This window comes from Bison bison, unplaced genomic scaffold (genome assembly GCF_000754665.1).
Source record: "Bison bison bison isolate TAMUID 2011002044 unplaced genomic scaffold, Bison_UMD1.0 scf7180017864499, whole genome shotgun sequence".
Classification (NCBI taxonomy): domain Eukaryota; kingdom Metazoa; phylum Chordata; class Mammalia; order Artiodactyla; family Bovidae; genus Bison; species Bison bison.
In genome coordinates, this window is record NW_011495058.1 from 8,692,180 (window position 1) to 8,708,095 (window position 15,916).

At 35.8% G+C, this 15,916-nt stretch overlaps 1 protein-coding gene across 1 annotated transcript in view; it reads right to left on the reverse strand.

Moving 5' to 3' along the window:
• Positions 1-15,916, reverse strand: part of CDK13 (cyclin-dependent kinase 13) — a 122,585-nt gene that overhangs the window by 34,813 nt on the left and 71,856 nt on the right. The window contains exons 7-8 of the mRNA XM_010829121.1: positions 1,767-1,956; positions 419-475 (exon numbers count right to left, since the gene is read on the reverse strand). Coding sequence (XP_010827423.1) covers positions 419-475; positions 1,767-1,956 — 247 coding nt within the window. The remainder of the gene's footprint in view (positions 1-418; positions 476-1,766; positions 1,957-15,916) is intronic.

Here is a 15,916-nt window from a genome sequence, read left to right on the forward strand (position 1 = left end):
GTAAGGAAGTTCAAAATAATAACTAAAACAAAAAATAAGCTTAAACATGTAGCATAAACAGCATTTACTAAGGTTTTTCATTAAACACAAAATTACAAACATCTTAATGTCTAGATACACATTAGAAATTTAAGCATTAATTCTTTTTAAAAAATTCCTAAGCTCATTTAAGAAACTTTTAAAAGAAAATTATATTTACCTCGAGATATTAAAAATCTTTTATTTTTACATTGATTTAATGTACAAATTCTTATAAATAAAATAGTCAACCCAACATGATATAAAACTTCATTATTTTATGTATTTAACCATGAAAAGAAAATTCCCCTTTTGTTAAAAAAATATCAATAAGGTATTCTTAATATAGCTTCTAAACTGTTCACTAATGTCTACAATATTCATTTGAAAACATTCTTACCTTTCTTCTGAGCTATACAATCGAGCAAGTCCAAAATCTGCAAGCTTTATCTGTCCTCTGATGGAAGTAAGATAAAATCAACAAAAAGTATTAGTTTATTCTGAATTGATGGTACACATTCTCTTCTATTTCTAAAACTACTTAGTAACTTTGATTACATTGCAGTACCCAAGGCTCTATAGGAAAAAGCAAACAGATAAGCTCACAACAATATAAGGCAAAAAAAATCAGTACTTTTCTTTGAATAATTTCAGCTACTATTATATCAGTACTATTATTATATATATTATTATACATAAAAGTACTAATATAAGAAGTTTCTCAGTATTATCCAGTTCCTATTTAGAAAAGTACACTTCAATGAAAATTAACAAAGTGAAGCAACTTGTATTACTTTAGTAATAATACAGATTACCTGTTAAATTCCAGCCAAAAATGCACAAAACCAAATCATATCATTTTAAATTTATGTTCAATTTTCCAATTCTTAAGAGTGACTAGGTGCTCTACAGAATACTTCCTATTAACTAAAATCAGGATCAGGCATGCCTCACTTTAACAAACATTAGCAATTACAATAGAATTATCAGAGTTCAGCTTATGCTACCAGTAAAATATTTAACATAAACTTTGACTATATATGTAGGTACATACATACATGTATATAAACACTTCAAAAATAGTTCACTTAAAAACTGTGATGACTTTTTAAAAAAATCCAAATTAAGAAAGATTCTAAAATCCATTTTTAATCTAGAACTAAAATCATATTGTTAGAAGAACCATTCATATCATTTGGAAGACTATCACACAAGAAGGTCAACTAAGTATTGGGAGCCGGGAGGTGCTTATAATGCTCAGTAGTCTTTCCTTCCCTTTCTCTCCTCCACTGAGGTATGACAGTTGTTCTTCAGCAACAACAACAAAAGGAGGGGTTAAATAGTTTTCCCCAGTTCACTTTAACTAGTATATCGTTTATGGATACTAGTATATAGATTCAAACTACTCTGTGGATTCAAACTCAGGCCTTTATGACTCCTAAATCCCTATAAGGTTAAAAAGAGTCTAAAGTTCTTCAGAGGTTTGATCCACTTTAATTCTATTAAATTGCTTAGATTGAGGAGATGGAATTTCAACAAGTCAACAAAGTTTATCCTACATACATTACAAACTATTACTGGAAGTTAATTAATTGAAGTATATTTAACACAACTTCAGATGTAGTCCAAACTGTAATACTGATTATGTTAAAAATATTTTAAGCAATAAAAAACTAATTTTTAAATTTCATCAAGGTAGATAATATATAAGATTCATTTTAAAAATATATGTCAAACTTTTATCATACCTATTGTTTAGAAGAATATTTGAACATTTAATATCTCGATGCAAAAAGTTCTTCTTATGACAATAATCCAGACCTTCCATGAGCTGTCTCATAAATGACTTTATGTGATTTTCATTAAAATGAACCAAGCCTGATTCCAACAGTCCCATCAGATCATGGTCCATATATTCAAACACCAAATAAAATGCACCTAAGAACAAGAATAATTAATACATTGAAGATTTTATTCTTATAACTCTACTACAGGTTCAAAATTTAAAAAAAAAAAAGTGCTGGGGAGAAAACTAATCCTTTAAAAGAACTGATACTTTTGTCATTTAATAATGTTTACTCTCTTCTCTCTGAATCTAGTATCAATAACATCCAAAGGAAATATCTAACCAACTTTCTTCCCCTAAAGAAAATTGCTATGATATAAAATCAACACGGCTAATTTTCACACTGCATAGTTTCTGGGTATGATTAATATAAAATAAATTCTTAGCTGTTTTACTTACTGAACAAACTGTTTCTTGGCAAAAGCTGAAAAAAATTAGTATAGTTCATCAAAGAAAATTTAAAGATGTTACAAGGGTTACTTTTAATTAAAAAATTAGTCTGGGTCCAGTTGGGCTTTATATGTCTTCTAGTAAGTCTTCAATAAATGCAAAATTTAATTCTTTTATGCAGCTCCAGAGTATGTGAAAGCATACAAATTACAGCTTAATTTCATAAAATCAACGTATTAATCCTACTGCTAAAACATACAACAGCACATAGCACACACACACGATACAAATGATAAATTCAAAATTCTTAAACGCAACTTGCGGAAACTGAGTCCAAAGCTATTGTCTATACATATCTAACTCAAGCAGTTTAATTTACCAATTCAAGACTGAAAAAGCTAATAAAATTCCATACATCTATCTTTCAAAGTAAAAAAGCTATCAATACACCAAAAAGACATCGGAAGAAAGTTCACAATCAGTTCCTGATGAAAAACAGAGCAAAGGGGATTGCCTGGCAGTCCAGTGGTCAGAACAAAGCAATTTCACAGCAGGGCCTAGGTTTAATCCATGCTCTGGGGATCCTGCAAGTCAGGTGGCAAGGCAAAAAAACAAAAATAAAAAAACAACTAGAGCAAAGACTTCATAGTAACCTTCCATTAGGATATTTTCTTAAAAGTTTATAATGGTATTTCCCTGAAACAAACAATTACTGTCATATTTAACAGTAAAATGCAAGTGTTCCACACAAGACTAGAATGTTCATTATTACTAACTGTTCTACAACTTAGTAAGTAAAATTAAAAACAAATATTGAAAGTGAAAAAAACAAGATTACTGGTAGAAGAGATGACAATCTCCACAGATTCAAAAGAATTTTTAAAAAAGAAAAAGATACATTAGAAACAGTGTACAAAAAAGGTTAGGCCAGGGGCTTCCCTTGCGGCTCACCTGCTAAAGAATCTGCCTGCAATGCAGGAGACCTGGGTGCGATCCCTGGGTTGGGAAGATCCCATGGAGAAGGGAAAGGCTACCCACTCCAGTATTCTGCCCTGGAGAATTCCATGGACTATATATAGTCTATGAGGTTGCAGAGAGTCGGACAGGACTGAATGACTTTCACACAAAAAAAGACTTCTTACATGCCAGCAACAATTAGAACTTAAAATTAGAAACAATTAGAAAATAAAATTAAAATGACTCCACAACAGAAGAACAAATACTAAAATTGACACATGGACATCACCAGATGGTCAACACCAAAAAAAAATTATCTTCTTTGCAGCCAAAGATGGAGAAGCTCTATACAGTCAGCAAAAGAAAGACCAGGAGCTGGCTGTGGCTCAGATCATGAAGTCTTTATTGCCAAATTCAGACTAAAATTGACGAAATCAGGGAAAACCACTAGACCATTCAGGTATGATATAAATCAAATCCCTTATGACTATACAGTGAAGTGAGAAATGGATTTAAGGGACTAGATCTGATAGACACAGTGCCTGATGAACTACAGATGGAGATTTATGACACTGTACAGGAGACAAGAATCAAGACCATCCCCAAGAAAAAGAAATGCAAAAAAGCAAAATGGCTGTCTGAGGCCTTACAAATAGCTGTGAAAAGGAGAGAAGCAAAAAGCAAAAGAGAAAAGGAAAGATATAAGCATCTGAATGCAGAGTTCCAAAGAATAGCAAGGAGAGATAAGAAAACCATCCTCAGCAATCAATGCAAAGAAATAGAAGAAAACAATAGAATGGGAAGGACTAGAGATCTCTTCAAGAAAATTAGAGATACCAAGGGAACATTTATTGCAAAGATGGGCACAATGAAGGACAGAAATTGTATGTACCTAACAGAAGCAGAAGATATTAAGAATAGATGGCAAGAATACACAGAAGAACTGTACAAAAAAGATCTTCATGACACAGATGATCATGATGGTGTGATCACCCACCTAGAGCCAGACATCCTGGAATGTGAAGTCAAGTGGGCCTTCGGAAGCATTACTACGAACAAAGCTACTGGAGGTGATAGAATTCCAGTTGAGCTATTTCAAATCCTAAAAGGTGATGCTGTACAAGTGTTGCACTCACTATGTCAGCAAATTTGGAAAACTCAGCAGTGGCCACAGGACTGGAAAAGGTCAGTTTTCATTCCAATCCCAAAGAAGGTTAATGCCAAAGAATGTTCAAACTACCACACAATTGCACTTATCTCACATGCTAATAAAGTAATGCTCAATATTCTCCAAGCCAGGCTTTAACAGTATGTGAACCATGAACTTCCAGATGTTCAAGCTGGTTTTTGAAAAGGCAGAGGAACCAGAGATCAAATTGCCAACATCCGTTGCATCATCGAAAAAGCAAAAGAGTTCCAGAAAAACATCTACTTCTGTTTTATTGACTATGCCAAAGCCTTTGACTGTGTGGATCACAACAAACTGAGGAAAATTCTTAAAGAGATGGGAATACCAGTCCGCCTGACCTCTTGAGAAATCTGTATGCAGGTTAGGAAGGAACAGTTAGAACTGGACATGGAACAACAAATGGACTGATTCCCAATAGGGAAAGGGGTACGTCAAGGCTGTATACTGTCACCCTGCTTATTTAACTTAATGCCAAGTACATCATGGGAAATGCTGGGCTGGATGAAGCACAAGCTGGAATCAAAAGATTGCTGGGGGAAACATCAATAAACTCAGATATGCAGATGACACCACCCTTATGGGAGAAAGCGAAGAAAAACTAAAGAGCCTCTTGATGAAAGTGAAAGAGGAAAGTGAAAAAGTTGACCTAAAATTCAACATTCAGAAAACTAAGATCATGGCATCTGGTCTCATCACTTCATGACAAATAGATGGGGAAACAGTGGAAACAGTGACACACTTTATTTTGGGGGGCTCCTGCAGATGGGGACCGCAGCCATGAAATTAAAAGACGCTTGCTCCTTGGAAGGAAAGTTATGACCAACCAAGACAGCATATTAGAAAGCAGAGACACTACTTTGCCAACAAAGGTCCATCTAGTCAAACCTATGGTTTTTCCAGTAGTCATGTATGGATGTGAGCGTTGGACTGTGAAGAAGGCTGAGCACAGAAGAATTGATGCTTTTGAACTGTGGTGTTGGAGAAGACTCTTGAGAGTCCCTTGGACTGCAAGGAAATCAGTCCTGAATATTCACTGGAAGGACTGATGTTGAAGCTGAAACTACAATACCTTGGCCACTTGATGCCAAGAGCTGACTCATTTGAAAAGACCCTGATGCTGGGAAAGATTGAAGGCGGGAGGAGAATGGGACAACAGAGGATGAGATGGTTGGATGGCATCACTGACTCAATGGATATGAGTATGAGTAAACTCCAGGCATTGGTGATGGACAGTCCATGGGGTCACAGAGAGTCAGACACGAACGAGCGACTGAACTGAACTGAACCAACAAAAGACCAGGACAACAATAGAAAATGAAAAATTAATGAACTGTCAATATGCAGATGCCTATGTATTTAATCTCACTATTAATAAAAATACACAAATCATATACCACTTTTAACTAAGAGGAAAATATTTCCAAAGGAAATCAACACAGTATTAACAAAGGTATGACGTAAACATACACTGTTATGTGCTGCCAGTAGTAAACTGGCATATTTACAAAATATAACTTGACAAAGGCACCCAAAGCTTTAAAAATCCTGTACCCTTTAACATAGCAAGGGCTTTTATAGATATTTAGCACAAAGAAATAAAGACATAAAAGATTTTTCTATAAGCATGTTCACTAAAAGTAATAATACCTAAAAACATTAAGCAAAAAAGAAAAACATGGTATATCTATACCATACCATGCACTCTGAAAAATATTGCAGAAGTATGTTGCTGATATGGAAATATACTGATGATACTGAGTTAAAGTAGATTATCAAAGATTACGCAGCTGATACCTCTATCTCACTATCTTTGATGGTATTAAGTAACACAGTTAATTATACAAAGAGTATCCACAGTTGAACAGCCCAATACAGTGACTACTAGCTACATATGGCTACTGCTTACTTGAAATGTGGATGTTCTAAATGTCCCTGAAATGTAAAACATACATTGATTTCAAAAACTCACTACAAGTAAAAAAATTAATATGTTGATAATTTGTTAAATTGTTTCCAAATGAAATAATTTATTGATATACTAAGTTAAATAAAAATATTATTAAAACTAACAGTTTTAAAAAATAAGTCTAACAGATTGTGTTAAGTTAAAACATAATGTCTTGCGTTCTATTTATACTTGTCCAACTCTTTGTGACCCCCTGGACTGTTGGCTGCCAGGCTCCTCTGTCCATGGGAATTCTGCAGGCAAGAACACTAGAGTGGGTTGCCATGTCCTCCTCCAGGGGATCTTCCCAACCCAGGGATTGAACCCAGGTCTCCTGCATTGCAGGCAGATTCTTTACCGTCTCAGACACCAGGGAAGCCCGTACTGAATTAGAGTAAGAACTGAAACATGAGCGCTAAAACTATCCCCACATGTAGATGACATGAACCTTTGTTCTCTGAAAAGACATACACATTCAATATAAAAAAATTATTAAAAACTTTTTGGATCATTTGCCCTATGAAGCCAGCCTCCAGGCTGTCAAATAATCAACTAACACTTGTGAAAGGTCCACACTAACAACTGAGACCTTCCCTCAACAGTGAATTACAATTTGCCAGCCACGTGAGAGAGCCAACCTGGAATAGATTCTCCAACCTTGGTTACACCTTCTAGTGATGATGCCCCAGTCAACATTTCACTGCAATTTTATGAAAGAATTCAAGTCAAAACTGACTAGCTATGGTTCCCAAATTCCTGCCCACAGAAACTGCAAAAAAAAAGTTTCCAGCATCACTTTTGAAGTACAGATGCCAAAGATGTGAACTTACATCTAATCATCTATCATCTATAGCTAACTTCCATTTACAGGATTAGAAGAATAAGCTCAGTCAGTTCAGTCACTCACTCATGTCTAACCCTTTGCGATCGCATGGACTGCAGCACGCCAGGCTTCCCTGTCTCTCACCAACTCCTGGAGCTTGCTCAAACTCATGTCCATCGAGCTGGAGATGCCATCCAACCATCTCAACCTCTGTCATCCCCTTCTTCTTCTGCCTTCGATCTTTCCCAGCATCAGGGTCTTCTCCAATGAGTCAGTTCTTCATATCAAGTGACCCAAGTATTGGAGCTTCAGCATCAGTCCTTCCAATGAATATTCAGAATTGATTTCCTTATGATTAACTGGTTAGATCTCCTTGCAGTCCAAGGGACTCTCAAGAGTCTTCTCCAACACCACAGTTCAAAGGCATCAATTCTTCAGTGCTCAGCTTGTCTTTATGGTCCAACTCACATCCATACATGACCACTGGAAAAACTACAGCCTTGACTAGACAGACCTTTGTTGGCAAGGTAATGTCTCTGCTTTTTAATATGCTGTCTAGGTTGGTCATATATTTTCTTCCAAGGAGCAAGCGTCTTTTAATTTCATGGCTACAGTCCCCATCTGCAGTGATTTTGCAGCCCAAGAAAATAAAGTCTCTCATTGTTTCCATTGTTTCTCCATCTATTTGCCATGAAGTCATGGGACCGGAAGCCATGATCTTAGTTTTTTGAATGTGGAGTTTTAAGCCAGCTTTTTCACTCTCCTCTTTTACTTTCATCAAGAGGCTCTATAGTTCTTCTTCGCTTTCTGCCATAAGGGTGGTGTCATCTGCATATCTGAGGTTATTGATGTTTCTCATGGCAATCTTGATTCTACCTTTTTGCTTCATCCAGCCAGGCATTTCGCATGATGGACTCTACGTGTAAGTTAAATAAACTTGTGACAGTATACAGCATTGACCTACTCCTTTCCCAATTTGCAACCAGTCTTTTGTTGCATGTCTGGTTATAACTGGTGCTACTTGACCTGCATACAGATTTCTCAGGAGGTAGGTAAGGTGGCCTGGAGTTCCCATCTCTTTAAGAATTTTCCACAGTTTGTTGTGATCCACAGTCAAAGCCTTTGGTGTAGTCAGTAAAGTAGATTTTTATTCTGGAACTCTCTTGCTTTTTCGATGATCCAGCGGATGTTGGCAATTTGATCTCTGGTTCCCCTGCCTTTTCTAAATCCAGCTTGAGCATCTGAAAGTTCTTGGTTCACTTATTGTTGAAGCCTGGCCTAGAGAATTTTGAGCATTACTTTGTTGGCATGTGAGATGAGTGCAATTGTGTGGTAGTTTGAACATTCTTTGGCACTCCCTTCTTTGGGACTGGAACGAAAACAGACCTTTTCCAGTCCTGTGGCCACTGCTGAGTTTTCCAAATTTGCTGGCATATTGCGTGCAGCACTTTCACAGCATCATCTTTTAGGATCTTCAATGACTCAGCTGGAATTCCATCACCTCCACTAGCTCTGTTTGTAGTGATGCTTCTTAAGGCCCACTTGACTTCACATTCCAGCATGTCTGGCTCTGGTGAGTGAGCAAACCATTGTTGATATCTGGGTCATGTAGATCTTTTTCGTATAGTTCTTCTGTGTATTCTTACCACCTCTTCTTAATCTCTTCTGCTTCTGTTAGGTCCATACCATTTCTGTCCTTTACTACCATGAAAGACAGCATCTGTCAAACCCAAAACATGGTCTATTCTTCAATCAATGTTCGATGCTCAGTCATGTCCAACTCTTTGTGACCCCATGGACTATAGCCCACAGGTTCCTCTGTCCATGGAATTCTCCAGGCAAGAATACTGGTGTGTGTTATCATTTCCTCCTCCAGGGGATCTTCCCAACCCAGGGATCGAACTGCAATCTCCTGCATTGTGGGCAGATTCTTTACTGTCTGAGTCACCAGGGAAGCAATAAGTAGAGCAAAAATTTTAAAAGGCAAGAGTAGATACTATAGATCACAAGAGACTTATGATAATATTAACCACACAGTGTGCAGATCTCTTGCTTGCATCCAGATTCAATGAAAGCCAATTATGAAAAATATTTTTTGAGACAACTAGGTAAATTTAAATATGGATTGCTCAATAAAACAAGATTAGCAAAATGTGATAACTGCTAAATGTAAGGCATGGAGACAGTGGGATTCATCATACTACTTTGTCTACTTTTAATTATGTTTGAGCATTTCAGTAATACTGAATTTTTTAAATGTCTGAAAAAAACTAAATAAATGAAAAACATAGGAGACATTCAAGTTATCTTGAATTAAGGGATATATTTGTTGTTCTCATATTTTTATTTTTCTTTTATCAAGGTTGCATATTTACATAGTTTTAGGCAATGTTTTCAAACTGTGTGTCATGAAATCAATTTAGTAGGTCATGACCTACATTTCAAAAAGCTTTTTTCTCTTGCTTGATATTTTTTCTTATTTTGTATTTAAACATAAAATCGCATGTAATAATATTTTTATATAGCACGCCAAGTAAAATTTCATTTTGGTAGGAATTTATATACATACATATGCTTAGAAAAATGTCCAATATCAAAATTCTAAGAGCAGTTTATCTCTGTGAGCAGATGGGTGATTTTTACTTTCTTCTTATGCTGCCATTTTCTGACTTTTCTATAAGGAATACAAATAATAAGTTTTAAATATATTAACAACTGGGCCTAGAATACAAATTTATAAGGAATAAGCAAATAACCCAAATGAAAGAAATGGCAATATCACAAATAAAGATGCACTCAGGAATCTGAAATGGCAGACAAAGATGCTTCAGACCTCACTCTAATTGGGAAAGTACTAATCAAAAAAACAACAAGAAACCATTTTTACCTATCAGGCTGACAATATTTAGTGATATCCAAATGAAAGGAAATTCATACACTGCTACAATTTTTTGACAAAGTAGGCTAACGAAAGAAAATATCATTTGACCTGGATATCACACTTTTGGAAGTAAACTAAGGAAATGACATAAACAGCATGCAAGGATACATGTATAAACACATTTCTAGCAGTACTGTTAGTAATGGGAAAAGAGGGGTAAACTGAGTGCCCATCAAGAAGAATGGTTAAATCAGCCCAGTTTATGCATACCATGCCATATTATGCAGCTAGAAAAAGAAAGCTTTATCACCTTGAGATATGTTATATTCTTTAGTAAGATAAGTAAAATATAGAATAAATAAAAGCAATCATCACAGGGGGCTTATGGTTTCCAATCCAGCAGTAAGGAGTTTGGAAGTTCCCACACCCATCCTCATAGCAAATAGAAAAACAAACTAAAAGTCAACAGTTCTTAGATTATCAGAGAATTGGGGTCACAGAGCAAACCACTGCCCCCAAAATTGGTGACAGAGATAGGCAGATACAGAGAATCATCAATTCAGCAAAGCTCAGAAGTAGAAAACACCACAACAACCATTACCAGCATAGGAAAGCCTAAATTGTGATTGAAAAATTGCTGAAGACTCAGCATGAACAAATTTAAGTTAAAACTCCAGGGGTTCCAGTCTTAGGGAAGCCTTCCACCACTTTTGTGAATTTCATCACCAGGAACCCTACCAGGTTATCTATCACACTGAAAAGCAAGTTGTTCTTCCAGGAAAGTGAGGGGGAAAACAGTCATGATGAAACAGCCCTAAAGCATTCTGTTCTTGAACAAGGTCTGTCCTCAAGAGAAACTGTTTTACCAGAGTCTAACCAACTGGGCTTCAGTAAGAGCCTCATCAGCCTAGCAAAAAGGAAATATCCAATTCCAGAACACTCTAGTCTTTGACTTAGGGTAAAGAAACACTACACTCCAGTTCCTTTTAGCATTCCTGTCTCACTTAAGAGGGAACAGAAACAAGAAAACAGGTAAACATGTCTTGAGGATAGAGACTCTCTAAAAAACTAAGGCCAAATCATAGGACTACAGAACACTTCCCTTCCCCCTATAACTTACCATCATATGTAAGAACAGGGTACTACAAAATAACTATGCATCTCAGACCTTATTTAAGAAGAAGTCTCCAAGGAAACCAAAAGACAACAGGGAAGGAAATTTTAGCCTCTGATACAGCTTCAGCAAACAGCAAACACCAAACACAACCTAACTGCTAGCCAGATAAATATAAAACCTTACACTGAAAGTCAATTTATCTCATTTTATTTTACTAAATATATTATATATGCCTTTCAACAGAAAATTACAAGGCATGCTAAAACACAGTCTGAATATGGAAAACCAAGCATAATTGAATTATCACACCAAGAATTTTTAAGTAACAGTGATTAATATTCTAAGGGCTCTTACGGAAAAAATAAACAACATGCAAGATGGGTACTGTAAGCAGAAAAATGGAAATTTCTAAGAAACAACCAAAATGAAATGATGGAAATAAAAAATACTGTAAGAGAAACAAAGAATGGCTTTGTTGGGTTCATCAGTAAACCAGATTTAAACAAGCAAAGAATCAGTGAGCTTGAAGATATGTCAAAAGGAACTTCCAAAGGCTGAAATGCCAAGGAAAACAAGAAAGTGAAAAAGAAAGTCCAAAAAAACGTGGAACAATAACAACATAGATGTAAATAGGAATGCCAGAAACAAATAAGAGAATGAGGAAAAAAGGAAGGAGGAAGGGGATGGGGGAAGGACAGAAAAAAACCTAAAACTAATAATGATTGAAATTTCCTCAAATGATAAATATCCAACCACAAATCCAGGAAACTTAAATATAAAGGAGGATAGATAACAAAACATCTACACCTAGGTCTATCACATGCAACCTGCGGAGAATCAAAGACAAAAAGAAAACCTTGATAGAAGCCAGGTTAAAAAAAAAAAAAAAACTTACCTATACAGTAGGAAAGATAAAATGCATATTGGATTTCTCCTCAGAAGCTATACAAGCAAGAAGACAGTGAAATGAACTATTTATAAAGTGTTGAACGAAAAAAACTGACCAACTTAAATGAAGGTAGAATAAAATTTTCCTTATTATTCACTGACCAAACAGTCTTTCTGTTTAAAGCAATAATAGCAAAAATGAGTTGAGTGATTACAGCTTGTAGATAAGTAAAATGAATAACAATAATGTTATAAGGGATAGGAGGGAGGAAATGGGAATCCTCTGTTAGGAGGTACCTAAAGATCCTCTGGAAGAGGGCATGGCAACCCAATCCAGTATTCATGCCCGGAACATCTCATGGACAGAGGAACCTAGTGGACTAGGTCCACAGGGTCACAAAGACTGTCGGACACAATTGAAGCATGAACTCATGCATACAACCTAAAGTAGTATAATGTTATTTTAAAGAGAACTTGGACCAATTGTAAATGTACATTGCAAACACAAGCTCAACTAAAAAAAATTTTTTTAAGGATTTATATGCTCAGAAAAGAGAAGAAACAGAGTCATATAAAAAGACAAAGACAAGAGAAGGCAGAAAAAGAAAAGAAGAAAAACAAGCAAGGGTAACTAATGGAAAACAAAACAAATTACGGTCGATAATAATTCAGATACATCAACAAGTACTTTAAATGCCAATGGTCTAAAATATACCAATTAGCAGAGCAGAATGTTGTACTGAATTTTTAAAAAGGCCCAACCCAATTGTATGTTGTCTACAAAAAAAAATCCACTTTAAATATAAAGACCGACAGAGTAATACTAAGCAAAAGAAAGCAGGAGAAACTATATTAAACTTCAGATAGAGCTGAGTTAAGAGCAAAAGAAGTCAAGAGGAATAAAGTGGAGAATTACATAAGGAATGCTCATTACATAAAGGAATCAATTCTCCAAAACATGTGTATAATGTGTATAATCCTAAAACAGTGTCAAAACTCTCCAATGCAGTTGGACACTTCAAGACCCCTCTAAGATTAACTGGCAAATTCAATACAAAGAAATTAGTAAGAACATATTTGAACACCACTATCAGTCAGCTGGATCTAATTTATGTCTGTATAATACTTCAAAAACAGCAGAATAAATACATCTTCTCAATTCCCCATGAAACATTCACCAAGACAGACCCAGTCACACACATAAAATACACTTAAGCAAATTTAAAAGAATAGAAATCATACAAAGTATGCTATCAGACCACAATGGAATTAAACTAGAAATCAGTAACAGAAAGATAGCTGGAAAACTGCAAAATACATTAAAAAAATTTTTTTCTAAATAACAGGTGGGTTAAAGCAGAAATCTAAAAATTAATTTTTAAATATTTTGAAGTAAATAAAACACACTTTACCAAAACACTTGGGATACAGCAAAGCTATCGCTTAGGGCAAAATTATAGCATGGAATATATGTATATTTTTTATTGATTTTAGATGTTCTTTTCTAAAATCAATTACCTCTGCATCCACCCAAGGAACTAGAAAAAGAGCTAAGTAAGCAGAAGAGAAATAATAAAAATTGGAACAGAAATCAGTGATATTGAAAATAGGAAATCAATACAAAAAGAAAAATCAGTGAAACTGAAAACTGATCCTCTGAAAAGAACAATATAATTGGTAAGGCTCTAACCAGGTTAACTAAGGGAAAAAAGAGAAAAAGTACAAATTATTAATATTAGAAATGAAAGAAGAGACACATCACTATTGCTCCCTCAAACATTAAAAGCATAGCAAAGGAATATATGAACAACTCTATGACCACAAATTGTATATTCTAGATGACATGAACCAACTAGGAAGACACAACCTACCAAAACTTACACAGTGAGAAACAGATCATCTTAATAGGCTCAAATCTATTACAGAAAATGAATCAATAATTAATAGCCTTTCAAAACAGAAAGCATAGACCCAAACAGCTTGACTGGGAATTTCACCAAACATTTAAGAAAGACATTGTATCAGTTCTCTAAAATCTCTTCCAGAAAATACAAGAAGAACTAAGAAATACTACTTCCAAACTTATTCCAAAAGGCCAGCATTACTCTAATACCAAAACTAGACACCTGATCTTCAACAACAGAGCAAAGGCATTTTGGTGGAAAAACAGAGTCTTCAACAAAGGCTGCTTAACAAGTGGACATAGACATGGCAAGAACAAAAAAGAAAAAAAGAATCTAGATACAGACCTTAAACACTTCACAAAAATTAACTCAAGACACATCATAGACCTAAGGGCAAAATGCAAAACTAAAAAACTCCTGCTGCTGCTAAGTCACTTCAGTCGTGTCTGACTCTGAAACCCCAAAGACAACAGCCCACCAGGCTCCTCTGTCCACAGGATTCTCTAGGCAAGAATACTGGAGTGGGTTGCCATTTCCTTCTCACAAAAAACTCCCGGAAGATAACAAAACAGAAAACCCCTGACAATGACACCAAAATTGCAACCAGGGAAAAAGAAATAGGGTTCTTGTGAAGGAAGCTGGACTTGATTAAAATTGAAAACTTCAGCTCTGCAAAAGACAATTAGGAGAATAAAAAGACAAGCCAGACTGGGGAAGATCTTTTTAAAATGTATCTGATAAGGTCTGGTATACAACACATGTGCTTTCCTGGTGGCTCAAACGGTAAAGAATCTGCCTGCAATGTGGGAGACCTAGGTTCGAGGAGGGTATGTCAACACTTGCCTAGAGAATCCTCATGGACAGAGGAGCCTGGTGGGCTATACAGTCCATGGGGTTACAAAGAGTCTGACACAACCAAGTGACTAAGCACAGCACAGCACAACACATATGACATATACAAAGAAGCATAAAAACTCATTAATAAGAAAACAACAGTAGCAATGAGAGACAAGAAGCCCTTCTTAAGTGAACAACACAAAGAAATAGAGGAAAACAACAGAATGGGAAAGAGACCTCTTCAAGAAAATCAGAGGTAACAAGGGAAAATTTCATGCAAAGATAAACACAATGAAGCACAGAAACGGCAAAGACCTAACAGAAGCAGAAGATGCTAAAAACAGGTGGCAAGAATACATAGAAGAACTATACAAAAAAGGTCTTAATGACCCGGAGTTAACCACAAAGGTGTGGTTACTCACCTAGAGCCAGACATCTTGAAGTGTGAAGTCAAATGGGCCTTAGGAAGCAAAACAAAGCTAGTGGAGGTGATGGAATTCCAGCAGAAGTATTTCAAAGCCTAAAAGATGAGGCTGTTAAAGTGCTGCACTCAATGTGTCAGCAAATTTGGAAAACTCAGCGCAGCCACAGGTTTGGAAAAGGTCAGTTTTCATTTCACTCCCAAAGAATGGCAATGCCAAAGAATGTACAAACTACTATACAGTTGTACTCATTTCACATGCTAGCAAGGTGATGCTCAAAATCCTTCAAGTTAGGCTTCAACAAGTTAGGCTTCAGAAGTACCTGAATCAATAACTTCTAAATGTACAAGCTGGGTTTAGAAAAGCCAGAGGAACCAAAGATCAAATTGCCATAATCAGTTGGATCACAGAGAAAGCAAGGGAACTCCAGAAAAACGTCTACTTATGCCTCAATAACTATGAAAAAGCCTTTGACTGTGTGGATCACAACAAACTATGGAAAATTTTTAGAGAGGGGAATACCAGACCATCTTACCTGTCTCCTGAGAAAGCTGTATGCAAGACAAGAAGCAAGAGTTAGAATCTAACAGCAGAAAGCAAAGAGGAACTAAAGAGTCTCTTGATGAGGATCAAAGAGGAGAATGAAAAAACTGGCTTAAAACTCAACATTCAAAAAACAAAGATCATGGTATCCAATCC